At 49.7% G+C, this 14,360-nt stretch overlaps 3 protein-coding genes across 3 annotated transcripts; 2 read left to right on the forward strand and 1 right to left on the reverse strand.

Annotated features, from left to right (window-relative positions):
- Window positions 1-103: 103 nt before the first annotated feature.
- Window positions 104-1,753, forward strand: TGME49_306035 (hypothetical protein; the record flags this gene model as incomplete). The annotated part of the gene is made up of 3 exons (XM_018782467.1): window positions 104-190; window positions 392-507; window positions 1,570-1,753. The coding sequence occupies 3 exons, from the start codon at window positions 104-106 to the stop codon at window positions 1,751-1,753; spliced, it is 387 nt and encodes a 128-aa protein (XP_018636157.1).
- Window positions 1,481-11,628, reverse strand: TGME49_306040 (CHY zinc finger protein). The gene is made up of 8 exons (XM_002370335.2): window positions 7,914-11,628; window positions 6,961-7,108; window positions 6,200-6,551; window positions 5,707-5,901; window positions 5,040-5,136; window positions 4,368-4,533; window positions 3,368-3,529; window positions 1,481-2,828 (listed from the first exon to the last, which is right to left on the reverse strand). The coding sequence occupies exons 1-8, from the start codon at window positions 9,752-9,754 to the stop codon at window positions 2,715-2,717; spliced, it is 3,075 nt and encodes a 1,024-aa protein (XP_002370376.1). The 5' UTR covers window positions 9,755-11,628; the 3' UTR covers window positions 1,481-2,714.
- A 725-nt stretch (window positions 11,629-12,353) lies between these two features.
- TGME49_306050 (hypothetical protein) lies at window positions 12,354-13,798 on the forward strand. Its single transcript, XM_002370336.2, has 3 exons — window positions 12,354-12,720; window positions 12,930-13,055; window positions 13,418-13,798. Exons 1-3 carry the CDS (start codon window positions 12,424-12,426, stop codon window positions 13,583-13,585), a joined length of 591 nt encoding a protein of 196 aa, XP_002370377.1. The 5' UTR covers window positions 12,354-12,423; the 3' UTR covers window positions 13,586-13,798.
- Window positions 13,799-14,360: the final 562 nt, after the last annotated feature.

Here is a 14,360-nt window from a genome sequence, read left to right on the forward strand (position 1 = left end):
AGTCGCTGTTGCCTTCGTCAAATGACCCGTTGTGTCCCTCTCTGCATCCGGCGCAAAAATCTGCTTCTAAATCTCTTCATCGTTTCGGAGTGCCGTTCGGGTCATGTGGCTCACGACCAACTGGAGTGGCGACCGACACAACATCAGCAAGGAAAAACGCGGAGAAAAAACGGGACATGATGCCGAACTTGTAATGGATAAATACATATCAGAATGCATATTAGCGGCTAAATGTCAACCATGCGCATTTCAGGTTTCCGTGAAATTTACTTGGAAAATGAAGCTAGACTGTACTACCTCGACCCTCTGCCTCAAACTGGATTTCCGTGAGCTCTGAAAAGCCAACAACAGCAAGTAGAGTCCTTGTTTTTTCCGTGGCCTGTCTGTGCAGATCTTCTCCCCAAACAGCGAGTGTCTGTTTGGAAGTCATTTTCCCAGCAACGGACGCGATCTCCTATATTTCCAAGGACAACTTGTGAACTCTCTTCGCTCGATCCTACGCACACAGTGAGCTAAAAGGAGACAAGTAACTTCCCCTTCCAGATATTGTTCTTCAGCCGTGTAAAAACGGCGCATCTCATCAAGTGTGATAGTGGTTTACCACAAACGTTCACAGGAAACGAAGTCGACTGAAAGGGCGTTTAAGATACCTTGAGAGTTCCTGATGCTACCATACCCTCTTATCTGCATCTAGGTGACAGCAGCTTGAAATGGTCTCGCTTGGATCGTTTATATTGTTAGAGATCACAGAAAACAGTAGTATAATCGAATCGCAGACATCTGCAGGAAAGCCCACGCTCGGAGTCCTAAAAACACTTGTGTAGGGCATTGCAGCGATCCTCACCTCCTAGAGCTTCCATGCGACCCAAAACGCAATGACAAACAAAGGCTTTCCGGTTTTCTTTTAAGTTTTGTATCAATGGGGACTACGCTGTCATGGTGTTTAGCTCGTGACGCCTCTTAATAGCTAGTTAGTATCAACAGCTCTGCATCTAAAATTCACAACAGCAGACGACCGAGAGCGATTCTTCACGCGCTTACTGTCATTTGTGACGACGCTTAATCTTTCCGCGAGAACGATTTCTGTCAAACAGAATGCATTGAGTTTTCCAGGGTCGTCATCTGGTGAGCATAGACCAGATGCGTTCTGGTCATTTTGTGAAACGGAGTGCTCACCTGAGATCAGTAAACTGAAAATGGACAGCCAGACTCGCCTTCTGCCATCCATGTGTGTACGCTAGACAGAGACAAAAGAAGTGCTTCTGCTTTCACTCCATCTAAGTGTCACACAAGCTGCAGACCGAACAGCAGTGAGTGGTAAGCTGTCCTGAGGGCTGCCTCCTTGCGAATCGTGCATCTAACAACAAGGACAGAGGTACTCTACAAGCGTCACGCTCTTTTGTGAGGAAGCAGCATGAGCTGGAGGCCAGAAAGGTCGGGAGAGGCTGCGGTGAATGCTCGAATTTTTGAGTGTGGCAATCGGGGTAAAACAAACAAGGACAAGATGCGTTGACGGTCCTTCGGCGACGAACAAGGCAGGCAAATCTATGTGTACTTTCCCACGCACAGACACTCCAAACGTTTCCGACAGCGAGGACAAAACTGCGGAGAAACTCGAGAGAACTCCACAAAGCAGCGTTCCCGTCCCCTTCCATTCTGTCCCGCTGTCGCAACCCCTCAATGCATATACAGTACACACAGCGGAGGAAATGTGCAGATGTCATTGTGTTTTGGTTCTGTCGCAGATTACTGAGACAAAAACGTAACCTTTTTGAGCTCGTGTCCTGGCAATTAGCTGACTGCTTTACAATAATGGTAGCAGTGTTCTTGAACATCTGTGCATCTACAGAGAATCAGGAAGGCTCGCCTCCCTTGTTCAGACGGCGTTGCATAACTTCTCCATGACAGTGCATGCAAACGGAGAAAATATAAATCCTCCTGACATGTGCATCTTGCCTTGTCTCGCTCTGCAATTTCACATGCCTTAGTTTCCCGGTCTCTCTCGCCTTTCTGTGCCAGTGACTCCTGCGTTCAAATCTCTCCACGTCCTCTAGCGGTCGATTTTCTGTGTACCGTTGAAGAGAACCACGTGCACTTCTTGCCAAATTCTGAAAAGACGCTAGCAATTGCTGCTTCTGAAGTGTAGCTAAACGCTAGTCTGATGCGTCTAGCTATTTGGAGGACAAAAGGGAGCTGCAACTAAAAAGCCAACATGATACGAAGAATTCAGATGCAGAGCACGCCGTTAAAAGATAAGGTCTGCCACGACTGGATCCGGTTCGCAGAACTGCCCATTTTTTGCCCTTTACGGTCCAGGGTTCAGGAGGGCGACCGCGGCATTTCGTCGCCGCAGCTTTCCCTCTTAAACTGAAAAACAGTTCGAGCGCGTTCTCGCTTCTAGAACGTCCTACGGCACAGCGAGCAGTGTTCAGATGAGGTATTAGAAGACCTGTCGACTTTCGTATTTCGTCCTTTCACCATTTTCCCCTTCTTTCGTATGCTCTGTGTTGCTTAGTGTCAATCCTCCAGTTTGCGGTGAGTCTTCGTTCTTCTGTTCACCGTTCTGGGTCATGTCCCCCTCGTTCCTCTTCTGCCGCTTGCGCCTCTGTCTTCTGTCTAAAACGTTCGGAGAAAATGACAAACTCTATGACGATTTCTTCTTCAGAAAAGTGTGAACTGAAGAAAAGGCATTTCTTGTTTCGAGAAAACTTCTCCTATTTCCGGCCGCCCTTGTTTCCTCCTGCTTCCGCCTGCTGACGACTGAGGAGTTTGTACTTCCTCGAGTCTTTTCGGTTCATCCTCACGGCGTCGCGGCATCCCTTTCCTCCCTAAGAAAAAAAAAGTAAATTAGCAAAGTGATCAAGACTGCAAGCGATCGCGGTTTCCGCCCCCGCTGTTTCGCCCCTCCCCCCCCCCCAAAAAAGCAAGCAAGTCCCTGGCGCAGACACGCACTTCAGATCGACGGACGCGAACACACAAAAAACACAGAAAACAACTGTACACGCATTAGTCCATATAGATATATGCAGATAGACACGTACGTATCTGCACACGTACCTATACATATACGTTATACACGTATTTTCATATATATATATATATATATATATATACCTAGCAACATATATATATATATATATGAAGACATGGGCACATACGTGGAAACATCTATCGATATGGAGAGAAACGTACTCATTCGTATATGCATATACATCTACATATGCATATAGATATGTAGATGTGCTTATGTAAGTACACCCATATATAAACATTTATGTATGTGAACATATATTTATGAATACAATGTGTTCAACGGCATTTCTGGAAAAGGCCAACGAAGAGGAAGTTTTCTGCTTTGCGAATTTACCTCCCAGTGCGCAGTGTTTCCATCTTTGGTGAGAGCGCGTCCACATTCACACGGGCGATTGCTGAAGGCCTGCTCCTTGGAACAGAAGCCACAGATCATTCGCGACGCCCACGCATGCTCGTGGTCCGCGTTGTCGTCGTGGCATACGTCGCAGGGAAACGCCTGAGGGCCGCAGAGAAGAAGAAAGCCGCAACAAAAACGAAAAGCTGAAGAGCGGCAGTGAAACAAAAGGGCAAAAATCAACCTCAACCTCAAACTGGCACCTTCACGAAGTGAAGCCAGAACACGAAAAACAAACCAAGTTAAAAAAAGCTCCTCAGCACACCGTTTTCACTTGATACGTTCTCACCGATGCCGCTACATCTCTGCTGTTGGAACGCCTACTCCACGTCACGCAATATATATATATATATATATATATATATATATACACGCCTAAACATTTGAATCCAAATATGTGTGTATATATGTATAAATATACTGGATGTATATATATACTGTATGTATATATGTACGTATATGTATGTATGTATGTATGTATGTATGTATGTATGTAGAGACACACGATCTGCGAAGGCGGATGGGCAAAGCACATACGGGGAGAGTCGGAAGACAAACGACACGATATACGTCGAGAGACGGAGAGAGAAAAGAGACGAGGCAAAACAGCGATGGAACTCGCGACGGATACCCAGTCGGAACAGACTAACGCCTATAAGGCACACGAGTCCGGACGCGAGGTCGGACCCGCCTCCACTCTGTTTCCATTGAAAATGCCCCCTTTTTTCCTGGATAAGACAAAATGCATCACAGTAGGAATGTGTACAGAGAGAGGATATTGTACCCAGAAGGCCATATGAAACTTTCAAGTTGCGCACTGCATGCATGGGTATTTTCCCGCATTTCCGCACTGAAGAAACGGTGGAGTCTTTCGAAAAGAATTGCTTTTGCATGCGCCTTCGTTCCCCAAACTCAAGACCTTCCAGAACGGACTACTCACTTTGCCGCAGCAAGGGAAGCGAAGCCACCTAAACGATTTCTTGTAGTGTTTGCAAGTTCCATTGTCAGGAAGAGGCGTCCCGAGCTTCAGCGTTAACTCATCTTTCGCCTTCTTCTTCTTTTCACTTGTGGAGATTAGGAGACTCTTCGTGACCCCGGTCAAGGTCCTGCGGCCCAAACAAAAAAAACGCAAGGCATCCTTAGGAAATGCTTCTCTTTCGCGCGATTTCACCTCCCTCACTAGTGCTCTTTCATGACCTCGGAGTCTCGCCCTGCTCGCTTCTCTCGACTTCTGCCTTCTTCTATCCTTTGCTATCTTCGTACTTCTTCTCCCTGCTTCTGCACTCGTTTTCTGTCTTCTCCCTTGCTCCTTGGTTCGCTTTCTTCGTTCCTATCCTTTCCTCTGTTAAACTCCTCCCTTCCCGCTTCTCTCCTCCTTTCTCTACATCCAACGTATCGCTTTTTCCAATACTCTTCTTGTGCCTGTTTCCCCAGCTGTCTGTCCGTCTTCTCCAAATGCATGCACGTATATGTATATACATATATACACTTTATGTATGTATATGTGCATGTTTTTCCTCTCTTTGTCTCTCCCAGCGGCCGCCTGTGCCCTGTTCATTCCCACACGTTCTCTTCTCGTTCTCTGTTTCTTCAGAATTTTGTGTCGTCATACTCTGCTCCTGTCTCGGCACGACCAGAAAAAGACGGAGATTGATAACACAAGAGAACTTTGTTGTGGCAGTGACGACAAATCGCAGTTCTTGGAGCACCTGAGGAACATCAGGAGGAAGGCAACTGAGAGTTTGCATGCGCCGCAATTCACATGTTTGCGTCTTGCCTCCTCTGTCTCTCCCTAAATTGTTCGGAGATAGCCATCGCGCTCAGGGAGAGCAGACAGAACAAAGTGTCTTCTGCAGAACCATCAAAAAGTGACTCAGTTGAGCTGGAAAACTCGAACCTGAGAGGCTTACGTGGATATCTAATAAATGCTGTCTTACTGCATTCAGAGGTATATATGGCCATCCGCCTCTGCGTGCGTGCAGACCCATTTACAAATGAAAATACATACAAACCTATATATATATATATATATATATATATATGCCTGTGTGTATATCTGTTACCAGTAGATAAATGACTGCAAATCCTGCATAGACACGCGCGTACCTTACGATGCAGCCGTTTGTTCAATTGTGTGCGAAAATCCACTTTTTTCTCTCATGCCCTCTACTTGCATCCATGTATATAGATATATATATTTGTATTGAATGAAGGTCAACTGTGTCGTCGAAGAGCGAGAGACGCGTAAAGGCATATTTCCTTTTTGACGCTCTTTGTACCTGAGAAAACTTCTCTGATTTTCATCGTCGCCGTGCACCTATCACAAGTGACAATAAAGTCACTCGGGAGTAGATCGCGCATTCGGCACTGAATCGTCTCGACGATTGCAATTGCGGAGGAAGAAGCAAAGGCAATTTTGGGTTGGAATCGAACGACCATGCGCAGATGACACGTCCCGCAGTCTGCCGCTGTTCCTGTAGAAAAAACAACGTGGAACGCCTCGATTTGTTCGACTTGAGTCACACCCCTGTGGCCGCGTCAGAGCGACGATGACGATCTGCTCCTGAGTGTAGCGGTACACGCTGTACACGAAAAGCTCCGCAACTTCTGCTCAAGCCCAAACCACTCCTCAGGTTTACGGTTGATTTCCTTCGCCTGCTCACGCAACAGACCTACGGACGGACATGCGTCTTGTGACTTCGGAGACACCCGGAGTGTCTGCACAGGCACTCGCTTGACAGATCTTTCTCCCTCCGTTTTCCCACTGCTCACCGGAGATGTCGAGGACGGTGCCATCCTTCGGCGTCGCCAGTTTGATGTCGGCAGGTTTCTTGCATCGGTCGCATGCAACAAGGAGTTTCAGCGCAGCGGGATGGGTAGCCGAAGCCCCTTCTAACTGGAAACCAGCGAGGCTGATCGTCGCGCCTTGGAGGTTGTTTTCACCCGTTTTTCCCCCTGCGCCTTGATCTCCATCTGGAGCGGAGACAGCCGACGATGAGTTGCTTTCTCCCCCTTCATCGCCCGCAAAAGTTGCTTCCTGCAAGGTCCCTTCAGCCGCCGCCGTCGCGGGATCCGAAGGGTTCGCTGGCGACGCAGTCCCCCCTGAGTTTGAGGCGACCGCCGCCTAGAAACGAAAAGCCGGGCACCCCAAAAGCAATCACACAGAAAAGCAAGACGCTGCTGAAGGTGAAGACCTACCACTGGAACAAGTTCGTGAGCAAATTCCACGTCGCACACCGCAACCAGACAATTTCAGAGAACCGCAACACTGCAAGGACTGTACATGCACCGACCCTGGGCAAAGATGCACGCACGAGCGGCAGGCAGATACACGCACAGAATACACGTAGCCACAGATTGAGAAATAGTTATTTATATATATATATATAATATGCAATACAGGCAGGCAGACATATATATTTACATTTGTACACACACAAACGTTAGCTAGCCGTATACACAAATATATACATATATATATATATATATATATATGTGCGTGTGTATTTATCTGATATCAAACGTTTCTTTACCTCTGCTCGACGCAAGATGGCCTCTCGGCAATCTCGGAAACGCTGAGCGCATTCTTTCGCTGTCCGAGTGCGGACGAAGGAACCTATCAGCTTCCACTTCGTCACAGGGTCCGCCACCCGCCGGTACCACACCAGGCCTTCTTCCAACCTAACCAGAGAAACGATCGAAGAAACGACATGCAAGAGAAGATGTAAGATATAAAGGAAAAGATGCAATAGAAGGTATACACGAGGACACAGAAAGGAGAAAAGATGCACGAGAAGATGTAAGACACAGAGAAGAGCTGCAGGAGAGGAGAATGAGAATGAGGTTGAAGGGCGGTGTGGTAACGAGAAGAGGGGAGAGTACGCACGTTCAAACCCTCCAGAAATGTAGCAACTGACGATAGGTGTCCTCGTGTTTTTGAAGAAAACGTGCATCTTCTCCTTTCGGCACCAGGCGTAAGGTAAGGAGACGCCTTCTTCATTCTGGAGGCGAAGGAAAGCGAAAACAACAATCTTTCTGTGTTTGATCTGGTATTCACATGATGTACATTGTAGGACAGGTAACTTGATAGTATAAAATTCGGTTTCCGATGTTGCGCGCGGCCGCAATTAGAACAGCACTAGACGCGTTGTTCATTGTCACAGATTATACGCACACATTATGAACGCCTACGAGAACTATTCAGGCTTGAGCTTCTTCGCAGCGTCCTGTGGTTTGACAGACATTGCACATCCAGTTTTGGAGTGTCCTTAACAGTCGAAAAGTTCGTATTAGGAGGCGCAGAAACCGTTATCGGCGATGGTCGTTTCCGACCCACTGGTCCGCAGGCCAGTCGCGCACTAAAGCAAACCCCAGTGGACTGCTAAGGAGACAGGTGAAAGTGAAGGACTTTTGAGTCTTCCGACATTGAGGATCCGCCACATCAGTTGCGTTCTACTCGCGTTTCTCTTTCCAAAGACTCGCTTACCTCTTCTGTTCCTCCAGAGTCCAGTCTCCCTTTTTTTCAGGCTCGTTTTCTGCTTTCCGTCCGTCGGCGCCCTTTTTGGGCGCGACCCCGGAGTCACCACATCGGTGCGTGTGGCTAAGAGCGAAGACAGTCGCGAGGTGTCTGTCGACGAACTTGAGCGCCCCGTAGACGACAAACGGTTCCTCAGGATTCTTTAGGATGTATTCCTGGAAGACCTTCGGAATCGTTTCTCGCACGAAGTCGCTTAATTCCTCGTTGCAGACTCGCAGCGTGGCGCCTTCGGGAAGTCGAGTTGTTGCCCCGGACGGCGTCTGCTCCAGTGTCGTTGACTCTCTGCCTTCCCCTGCTCCCCGCTCGTCCCCGCCTCCTTCTTTCTCCTTGTGCCGGCGGCACCCACGGTAGTTCGCGCGCACGGTTATTTCCACGGTGAGGCCATTCAGCAGAATATTCCGGTCGAAGTCTGGATCCGTGGGGACATGTGTGACTCGGACAACGTCAACGATTTGACTTTCTGTGTCAGCGAAGCACTTCCTCGCGGCGCCGGTTCCGGCCGAATCTCGCTTCTCTCCGGTCTCCTCCACTGGCCGTTCCGCCGCGCCTCCGTCTTCGCGCTTCTCTCCAGCCGCGTCTCGGCCAGACCCTGGGATCCGACCTAACAAGTCTCGGGTCACTAAAGCAGTTCCCTCCTCTCCTCGGGAAGCCGGGGTAGCTTCTTCCCCTTCGCCTGCTCCGACTCTGTCTGCTGCGCCAGCTTTCGCGCCGCGACCACAGAAAGTGCAACAGAAAGACGACCCGTAAAGCTTCTCGAGCCGACCTCGCTCTTCCTCCCATGTCCAGTCTGCTCGCGCGGGCGGCCCTACAGGGCAGACTCGCCGCGGAACGCACGGGGGTCGGTCCCGAGGCGCGCCTCGCGGGCGCGCCACTCGCTTGGACGCCCCGCCTGCCGGAGACACTCGTTCTTCTGTCTCCTTTGCAGACGGAGACACCTCTGAGTCTTTTCGAGACGGAGACACCTGTTCTTCTCGTCCCTGTGCAGAGTAAACAGAGGGAGTGTGAGACCTCTCCTGACTACCAGAGCCGTGTCTGGAGTCGTTCCCTCGCTGTCTCCGAGATGGAAGCCCGGACTTCCGTCCCCCTCGTAAAGGTCCTGGTCCCTTTGCAGGAAGGGCAACGCGGTTTGGATCTCCAAAGTCGTTTCTGTGGGGTCGTTGTCGCTGATTGCGGCGCCTCTCCTCATGACCTGAAACGGGTCTCTCATCTATCGAATGGATGGGTGCGGAGGAAACACCCGCCAACTCAAAACTGTCTCGTTCTCGGGGCTCCGGCGTTGCAGGAGAACAAGCAGGCGATCTGGGAGCCGCCGCTTCTGTCGCGCGAGAAGAAGCCGGCCTAACGGATCCCGGTTCAAGACGACGCCCGCCTGCTCGACCTCTCTTTCCGGGCAGGCCTCGTCCCCGCCCTTGCCATGAAAGGTTTATTCCATTTTCGGCTTCCTCATGTTGAGTCAGGACGGGAAGGTCCTCCGAAAGAACGCATGTGTCTGGCTCCGAACGCGGGAGCGGCGGCGCAGAAGCCGCGTCCGACGAGTCAGGAGTGCCACGAGCGCGTCGCAGCGAAGGGTCATGGGAAAAAGGGCACGCAGTGTTTTTGAGACAGCGATTCTGGAGGAAAAAACGGCAGGGGATTTCTCTCGCAGGTCTGCGGAAAGAACATGCAGAGACGAGAGAAGAAGAAACTTCGTTCTGCCGATGGCTATCTCGAGGCTCCATGGGCGAATTTGGGTGGGCGGGACCTCCCGCGTTTCTGCCGGATGCCTGACGGTCCGAACTCGGATTCGGCATTCCCCAAGAAACAGGAAAGCAGGCGTTTGTCTCCGTATGAAAACGTGACTTCGATTGCAGAAAAGTCGCGAAAAAGCGACGGATAGGGCACGCTTCGACTCGAAGAGCCGGCAAGCCGCCGTTGCTGGGAGCAGCCGCGAGGAGCACACACGCAGCAACCTAGCAGGGCCGGAGTGACGTCAAGAAAAAAAACAAGCAAATGGAAGACAGTGGCCGCCACTCTGTCGAGGAAGATACATGCTTCAAAACGTGGTCGACCACTTGTTTACGTAAAACTTACCAAGCAGCGAACGAGAAGAGCTGAACCACCAGTCGCCGCTTTTTTAAAAAAATTTTGCGGAAGACGGCTGGCACTCCGCCGCTGGCTCCCCGACAACAACGACGGAAGGGGGGAAAAGCGGGAAAGACATTCAAATGGCTTGCGTTCAGAAAAGAGACGATGCTTTTTGCCGGAGTGCTGTCTTTCGTGGGAGCGGCTGTGTCTCTTTCTCCACTTTTTCAACGACCAAAGCAGCTTCCGGAGTTCTGCTTCCATCCTAAAACTGGTTCAATTTGGGGTGAACTGCATGTGCTTGCTGCATGCGGACAAATAGACAGCTCTAACGCGCCAGAAAAACGGTTCGGTTTCCTCACGCATGACACCTGGACACGTCTTTGACATGTACAGAAAGTTTTTGCATCAATTGCGTCGCGTGTTGTTTCACGTAGAGAGACAGAGACGAAAGGTTACTGTAAAATCAGCAGTACCAGGGACGCAAGCCACGGAGAGGAGAGAGCACGAGCCTATCGCAAAGATATCATGCAGGTTGTTACAGCAACTTCGTCCCTTTGTCGTGTGCTTGCCGTTGTGCATCATCCACAGAATGGCGTTGGTCTAGGGCTTGCGATGCCCGTAGGAGATATGTGTTCACGAAAAAGAACAAACATCCGCCGCCATACGTGTTTGGTTGCCACTTAGAGAGTTCCGCGGCCGTTTCCTCCAGGGTGGTTTCAGCATGAAAACAGTCGGGCCGTGACGGTAATGTGAGTTTCTTGAGGGACACGTTTCCGTGCAATGCGGTCGCTTTCCTCTAACAACGAGACCGAGAGTGTTATTTAGACTGTAAGCCCTTCTGTGCCACCTCGATCTGTATCTGGCTGCTCGTCGAAGGAAACAAAGCAGGAAGGTCAAGGTGAGCGACGGATACCCGGGTTTTCGTCTGAATACTGTCCTCCCCCTGCGCCACCTGCTAACGACAACAGGGATCTGAGGCAAATCTAGGTGCAAGACCTCGTACACGGGGAAGTTGGAGAAGACTGTACCCGACATGCCTTGAATTGTAGCAGGCAGAAAACAGACGTGTCCCGCAAGCGGTCATCGTCGGTCATGGCCGTCATCTTCCTTCTTTTAAAAACAACTGGATAGATTTCTCCGAGTTTGGTTTGTTTGCTCAACGCTGCGTGGCCCTGGTCAGGATTTCGGTCCCTTCACAGTCGTCCGAACGAACATTGTGTGTTGCACCGCCTTCGTATTTGGATGCATCTATGAGAAGGCTGAATCGAGAAGCATCATTTCTGCCACTGGCAAAAAAATTTTATCTGACAATGGTTTCAGATGTTCCTTCAAGTAGAGGACAGCGTCGCTGTCTCCTTGTAGCAGGATGCCCCCACGGCGAAACTGTATAATTGTAGATACTCTTAAGTAGGAGGCGTCGAGGCCGTCGATTTATTTCCACGTCAGGGGGCGCATAAGGGCCTTCGGTGAAGAATTAACATATTCCGCATTCCGTAAGCTCTGACGAAACCAAGGTTAGATGAGGTTTTGTCTGAGACGTTTAACATCCACCAAAAAATGGCATTCATGGACACAGTATTGAGTTCCAGCATGGCAAGTGACTGAAATCACTGATTTTTACCTCGCCCGTATACAACTTCAGAGCAACTGTGTATCAGTCTCAGACAGTGTTTTTGTGACGACCTCTTATCAGCACTCGTTGAGTCGTTGTGTGACTGCATCGTGGAACCCTGAGACACGCAGTTCAAACCGCCCACATCTAATTTTGTGGAATCACTAAACTCCCTCAAGAGGCGAACCCCTCTAGAGTCATCGGTAGATGTTTCGCGTGGGCATGTTTTTCTATGGTGGAGAATTGTGTTGTCCGGACGGTGGAAAATGCAGGGATGGCAAAACGCGCAAACAACCTCGGTGTTGCCATCATAGTTTCCTCCGAAGTCAGGGTGGGGATGTAGAATGCAAGAGAGGATAATTTTGCGTCAGACAATACCCATGTACACTCGGACGGAAAGCACTTCCTGAACTGGTTCGTCGCCGTCATGACTGTTACGCACAAGCGGGGAAGCAAGCTAAATATCGTAGATAGCAGTCGAGGCTACATGTGTCGACGAAAGCGGGTCGTACACATCATACGTGATTAGGTGTTAGAAGTCTCAAAAAGTTGGGGTGTTTGTCAGTGAGTGACTGACACAGATGGGCATGCGTACCTTCGCCGACGATCTTCTGCCCTCTCTAAACTCTGGACGGTGTAGTCGCTGCACGGTCCTAGAGAATCTCATCAGTTCGGAGCGGGATGAATTTCGCCTTCAGAACACATTGCAGTTATACAGTTCATTGACATTTGCTGTCCTAGCTCGTACTCTGCGTTGGGATTTTCCTTGTTTTATCTCAAAAAATGGCGCGTCGATTGGCTGCGGCATTCTGTGCGGTCGTACTTGCCGGTTCTGCGTTCTCTTTTGAATCGGCGGAAGGCCTCCCAAAAAGCATTGTGGATATCATCAAGACTAACCCCAAGCTGTCGGCTGCGCGCGAATGGGCCGAAGAATCTGGAATTCTGCAGAAAGTAGACCTCTCACATTACGGTGACAAAGTGACCATTGTGCTTCCCTCAAACAGAGCCTTCAAAGAGCTACAGGCAAACCATCCCACCTGGAAAGCCCAGCTCGTTAGCAACAGCGAGGACGTCGAGACTGTAAGGATCTGCTTGCGGTGTCGAAATGGCGGTTCTCTCGAACGACTAAACGATTCATCGTAGGACGCACAAGCTTAGAAAAAAATCTGTTATAGCTGATCCATATATACGCTGGCCACGTAACACCGGGCTGGCAGTGGAACACGGCAAAAGGTTGGTTTACTATAGTCGGGCTTGTCCACTTTTTTTCCTGCCTGTGAGTTTCTCAGCTGATTCTCTTCGCTTCCACGGATCACAGCGTGACACCAGAGGAAATCAAGGCGGGAAAATACGAGGATACCGATTCACTTGTCTCCATCCTCTCTGAGTATTCTTCAATCTCTCGTAGTGGTCGGGTAAGTGGTGGTTTTCATGTCGCCTTTTATGCGCTCCGCAAACTGAATTTGAAAGGTGTCTGGTTTTGTCTGCAATGGATTCACTTGGACTGCTTGTCCGTGTGACGGCACTTTTAAGATACCAGCAATCAACGTTGTGCCCCGACCGCAAATCAGTTTTCTGATTATGACGCCCTCTCCAACGTCACCTCTGGTATAGCTACGCGAGAGCGGATTCACAACAAAAACAAGGGTATGCATGAAAGATACACGAAGCTTATTGCCTCTAGTCGCAAAATGGCGATGATTGCATTCATCCATCTGTTACATCCGATCTAGACCGTATTCGGCAGTGTATCCCTGTTGGTTCTTTCTTGTTGCAGCTGTGTGTTTCCGACTACACCCGTGCCCTTCCCTGCGACGACCCCGACAGTCTGCCGTGCTGCGCAAAAGTCGACCTTCGAAATGTATTGGAAGCGGAAGATGGCTATATTTACCTTATTGATCAAGTCCTGCTTCCTCAGGAACTCATTGACAAGCTCGAGGACTAATGAAGCTCTGCCACTTTCTGCGTTACATTAAACACTGACAAGACTGGGCGTGTTATTTCGTGTCGATCTTCCCTTTGTTGTGTAGGTCCAACGAACTGTGCGTAACGCTGCTTCATATGCGTGCAGACGTACTGTTCTCGTTCATGTTGCCGTGGTCTGAGCAGGAAGCTCAGGGTATCAACCCATCATGCGAACCGCATTTTAAAAAGGTTAACAATACGGAAATGCACAGTTCCAGCGACTCTGGGCCTTTTCTTTTTGTCCATCCCAGCAGTCTCTTCTACCTCCTGATTCGGTCCTGTGAAAATAGATGAGCTGTAGGCGGAGAATTGTTCCTAAGACACCTAGCACACAACGGAGCTGTTACTACGCCAGGCACATAAATCTCAGTATATATCCATATGCATATACCTACACGGTCCTTATCCTCCTTTTCCGCATGCAGAAGTTCCTCACGTAATCGCCTTAGTCGGCAACAGTTCCCTGAACCCTATGCCTCAACCCACATCCCTTCTCTGGGCGGTTAGTCCATCTCGGGAACCCGTGATACTACTGACAAAAGACATTGATACAAAACCAAGAGTTTGCGGTTGTTCAGTGGCGACTTTATTCACGCACTATCCTAGCATGCTGCCACTCCTGACGGCCTAGTGCGTCAGAAGTCTCGGCATCGACAGTTCTGAACTTCAGATGCTCGTAGTACTTTGATCCTCGACAAGGTTCCGCACCACGGAGGGCAGTGCCTGTAACGCTGTGACCTGTCTGATGGCCTAAA

The sequence above is a fragment of the Toxoplasma gondii genome, chromosome IX (assembly GCF_000006565.2).
Source record: "Toxoplasma gondii ME49 chromosome IX, whole genome shotgun sequence".
NCBI classification, from domain to species: Eukaryota; Apicomplexa; class Conoidasida; order Eucoccidiorida; family Sarcocystidae; genus Toxoplasma; species Toxoplasma gondii.

Bases quoted from the DNA above. Each gene is read 5' to 3' on its own strand.
- TGME49_306040 (XM_002370335.2), bottom strand. From the start codon at position 9,754: ATGCCGAATCCGAGTTCGGACCGTCAGGCATCCGGCAGAAACGCGGGA. The intron at 5,137-5,706 runs GTACAAAGAGCG...GATGTTCCTCAG, and splicing joins AATCAGAGAAGTTTTCTCAG to GTGCTCCAAGAACTGCGATT. The intron at 3,530-4,367 runs GTGAGTAGTCCG...TGCGGCCCTCAG, and splicing joins GCTTCCCTTGCTGCGGCAAA to GCGTTTCCCTGCGACGTATG.
- TGME49_306050 (XM_002370336.2), top strand. From the start codon at position 12,424: ATGGCGCGTCGATTGGCTGCGGCATTCTGTGCGGTCGTACTTGCCGGT. The intron at 12,721-12,929 runs GTAAGGATCTGC...TGAGTTTCTCAG, and splicing joins ACAGCGAGGACGTCGAGACT to CTGATTCTCTTCGCTTCCAC. The intron at 13,056-13,417 runs GTAAGTGGTGGT...TTCTTGTTGCAG, and splicing joins CAATCTCTCGTAGTGGTCGG to CTGTGTGTTTCCGACTACAC.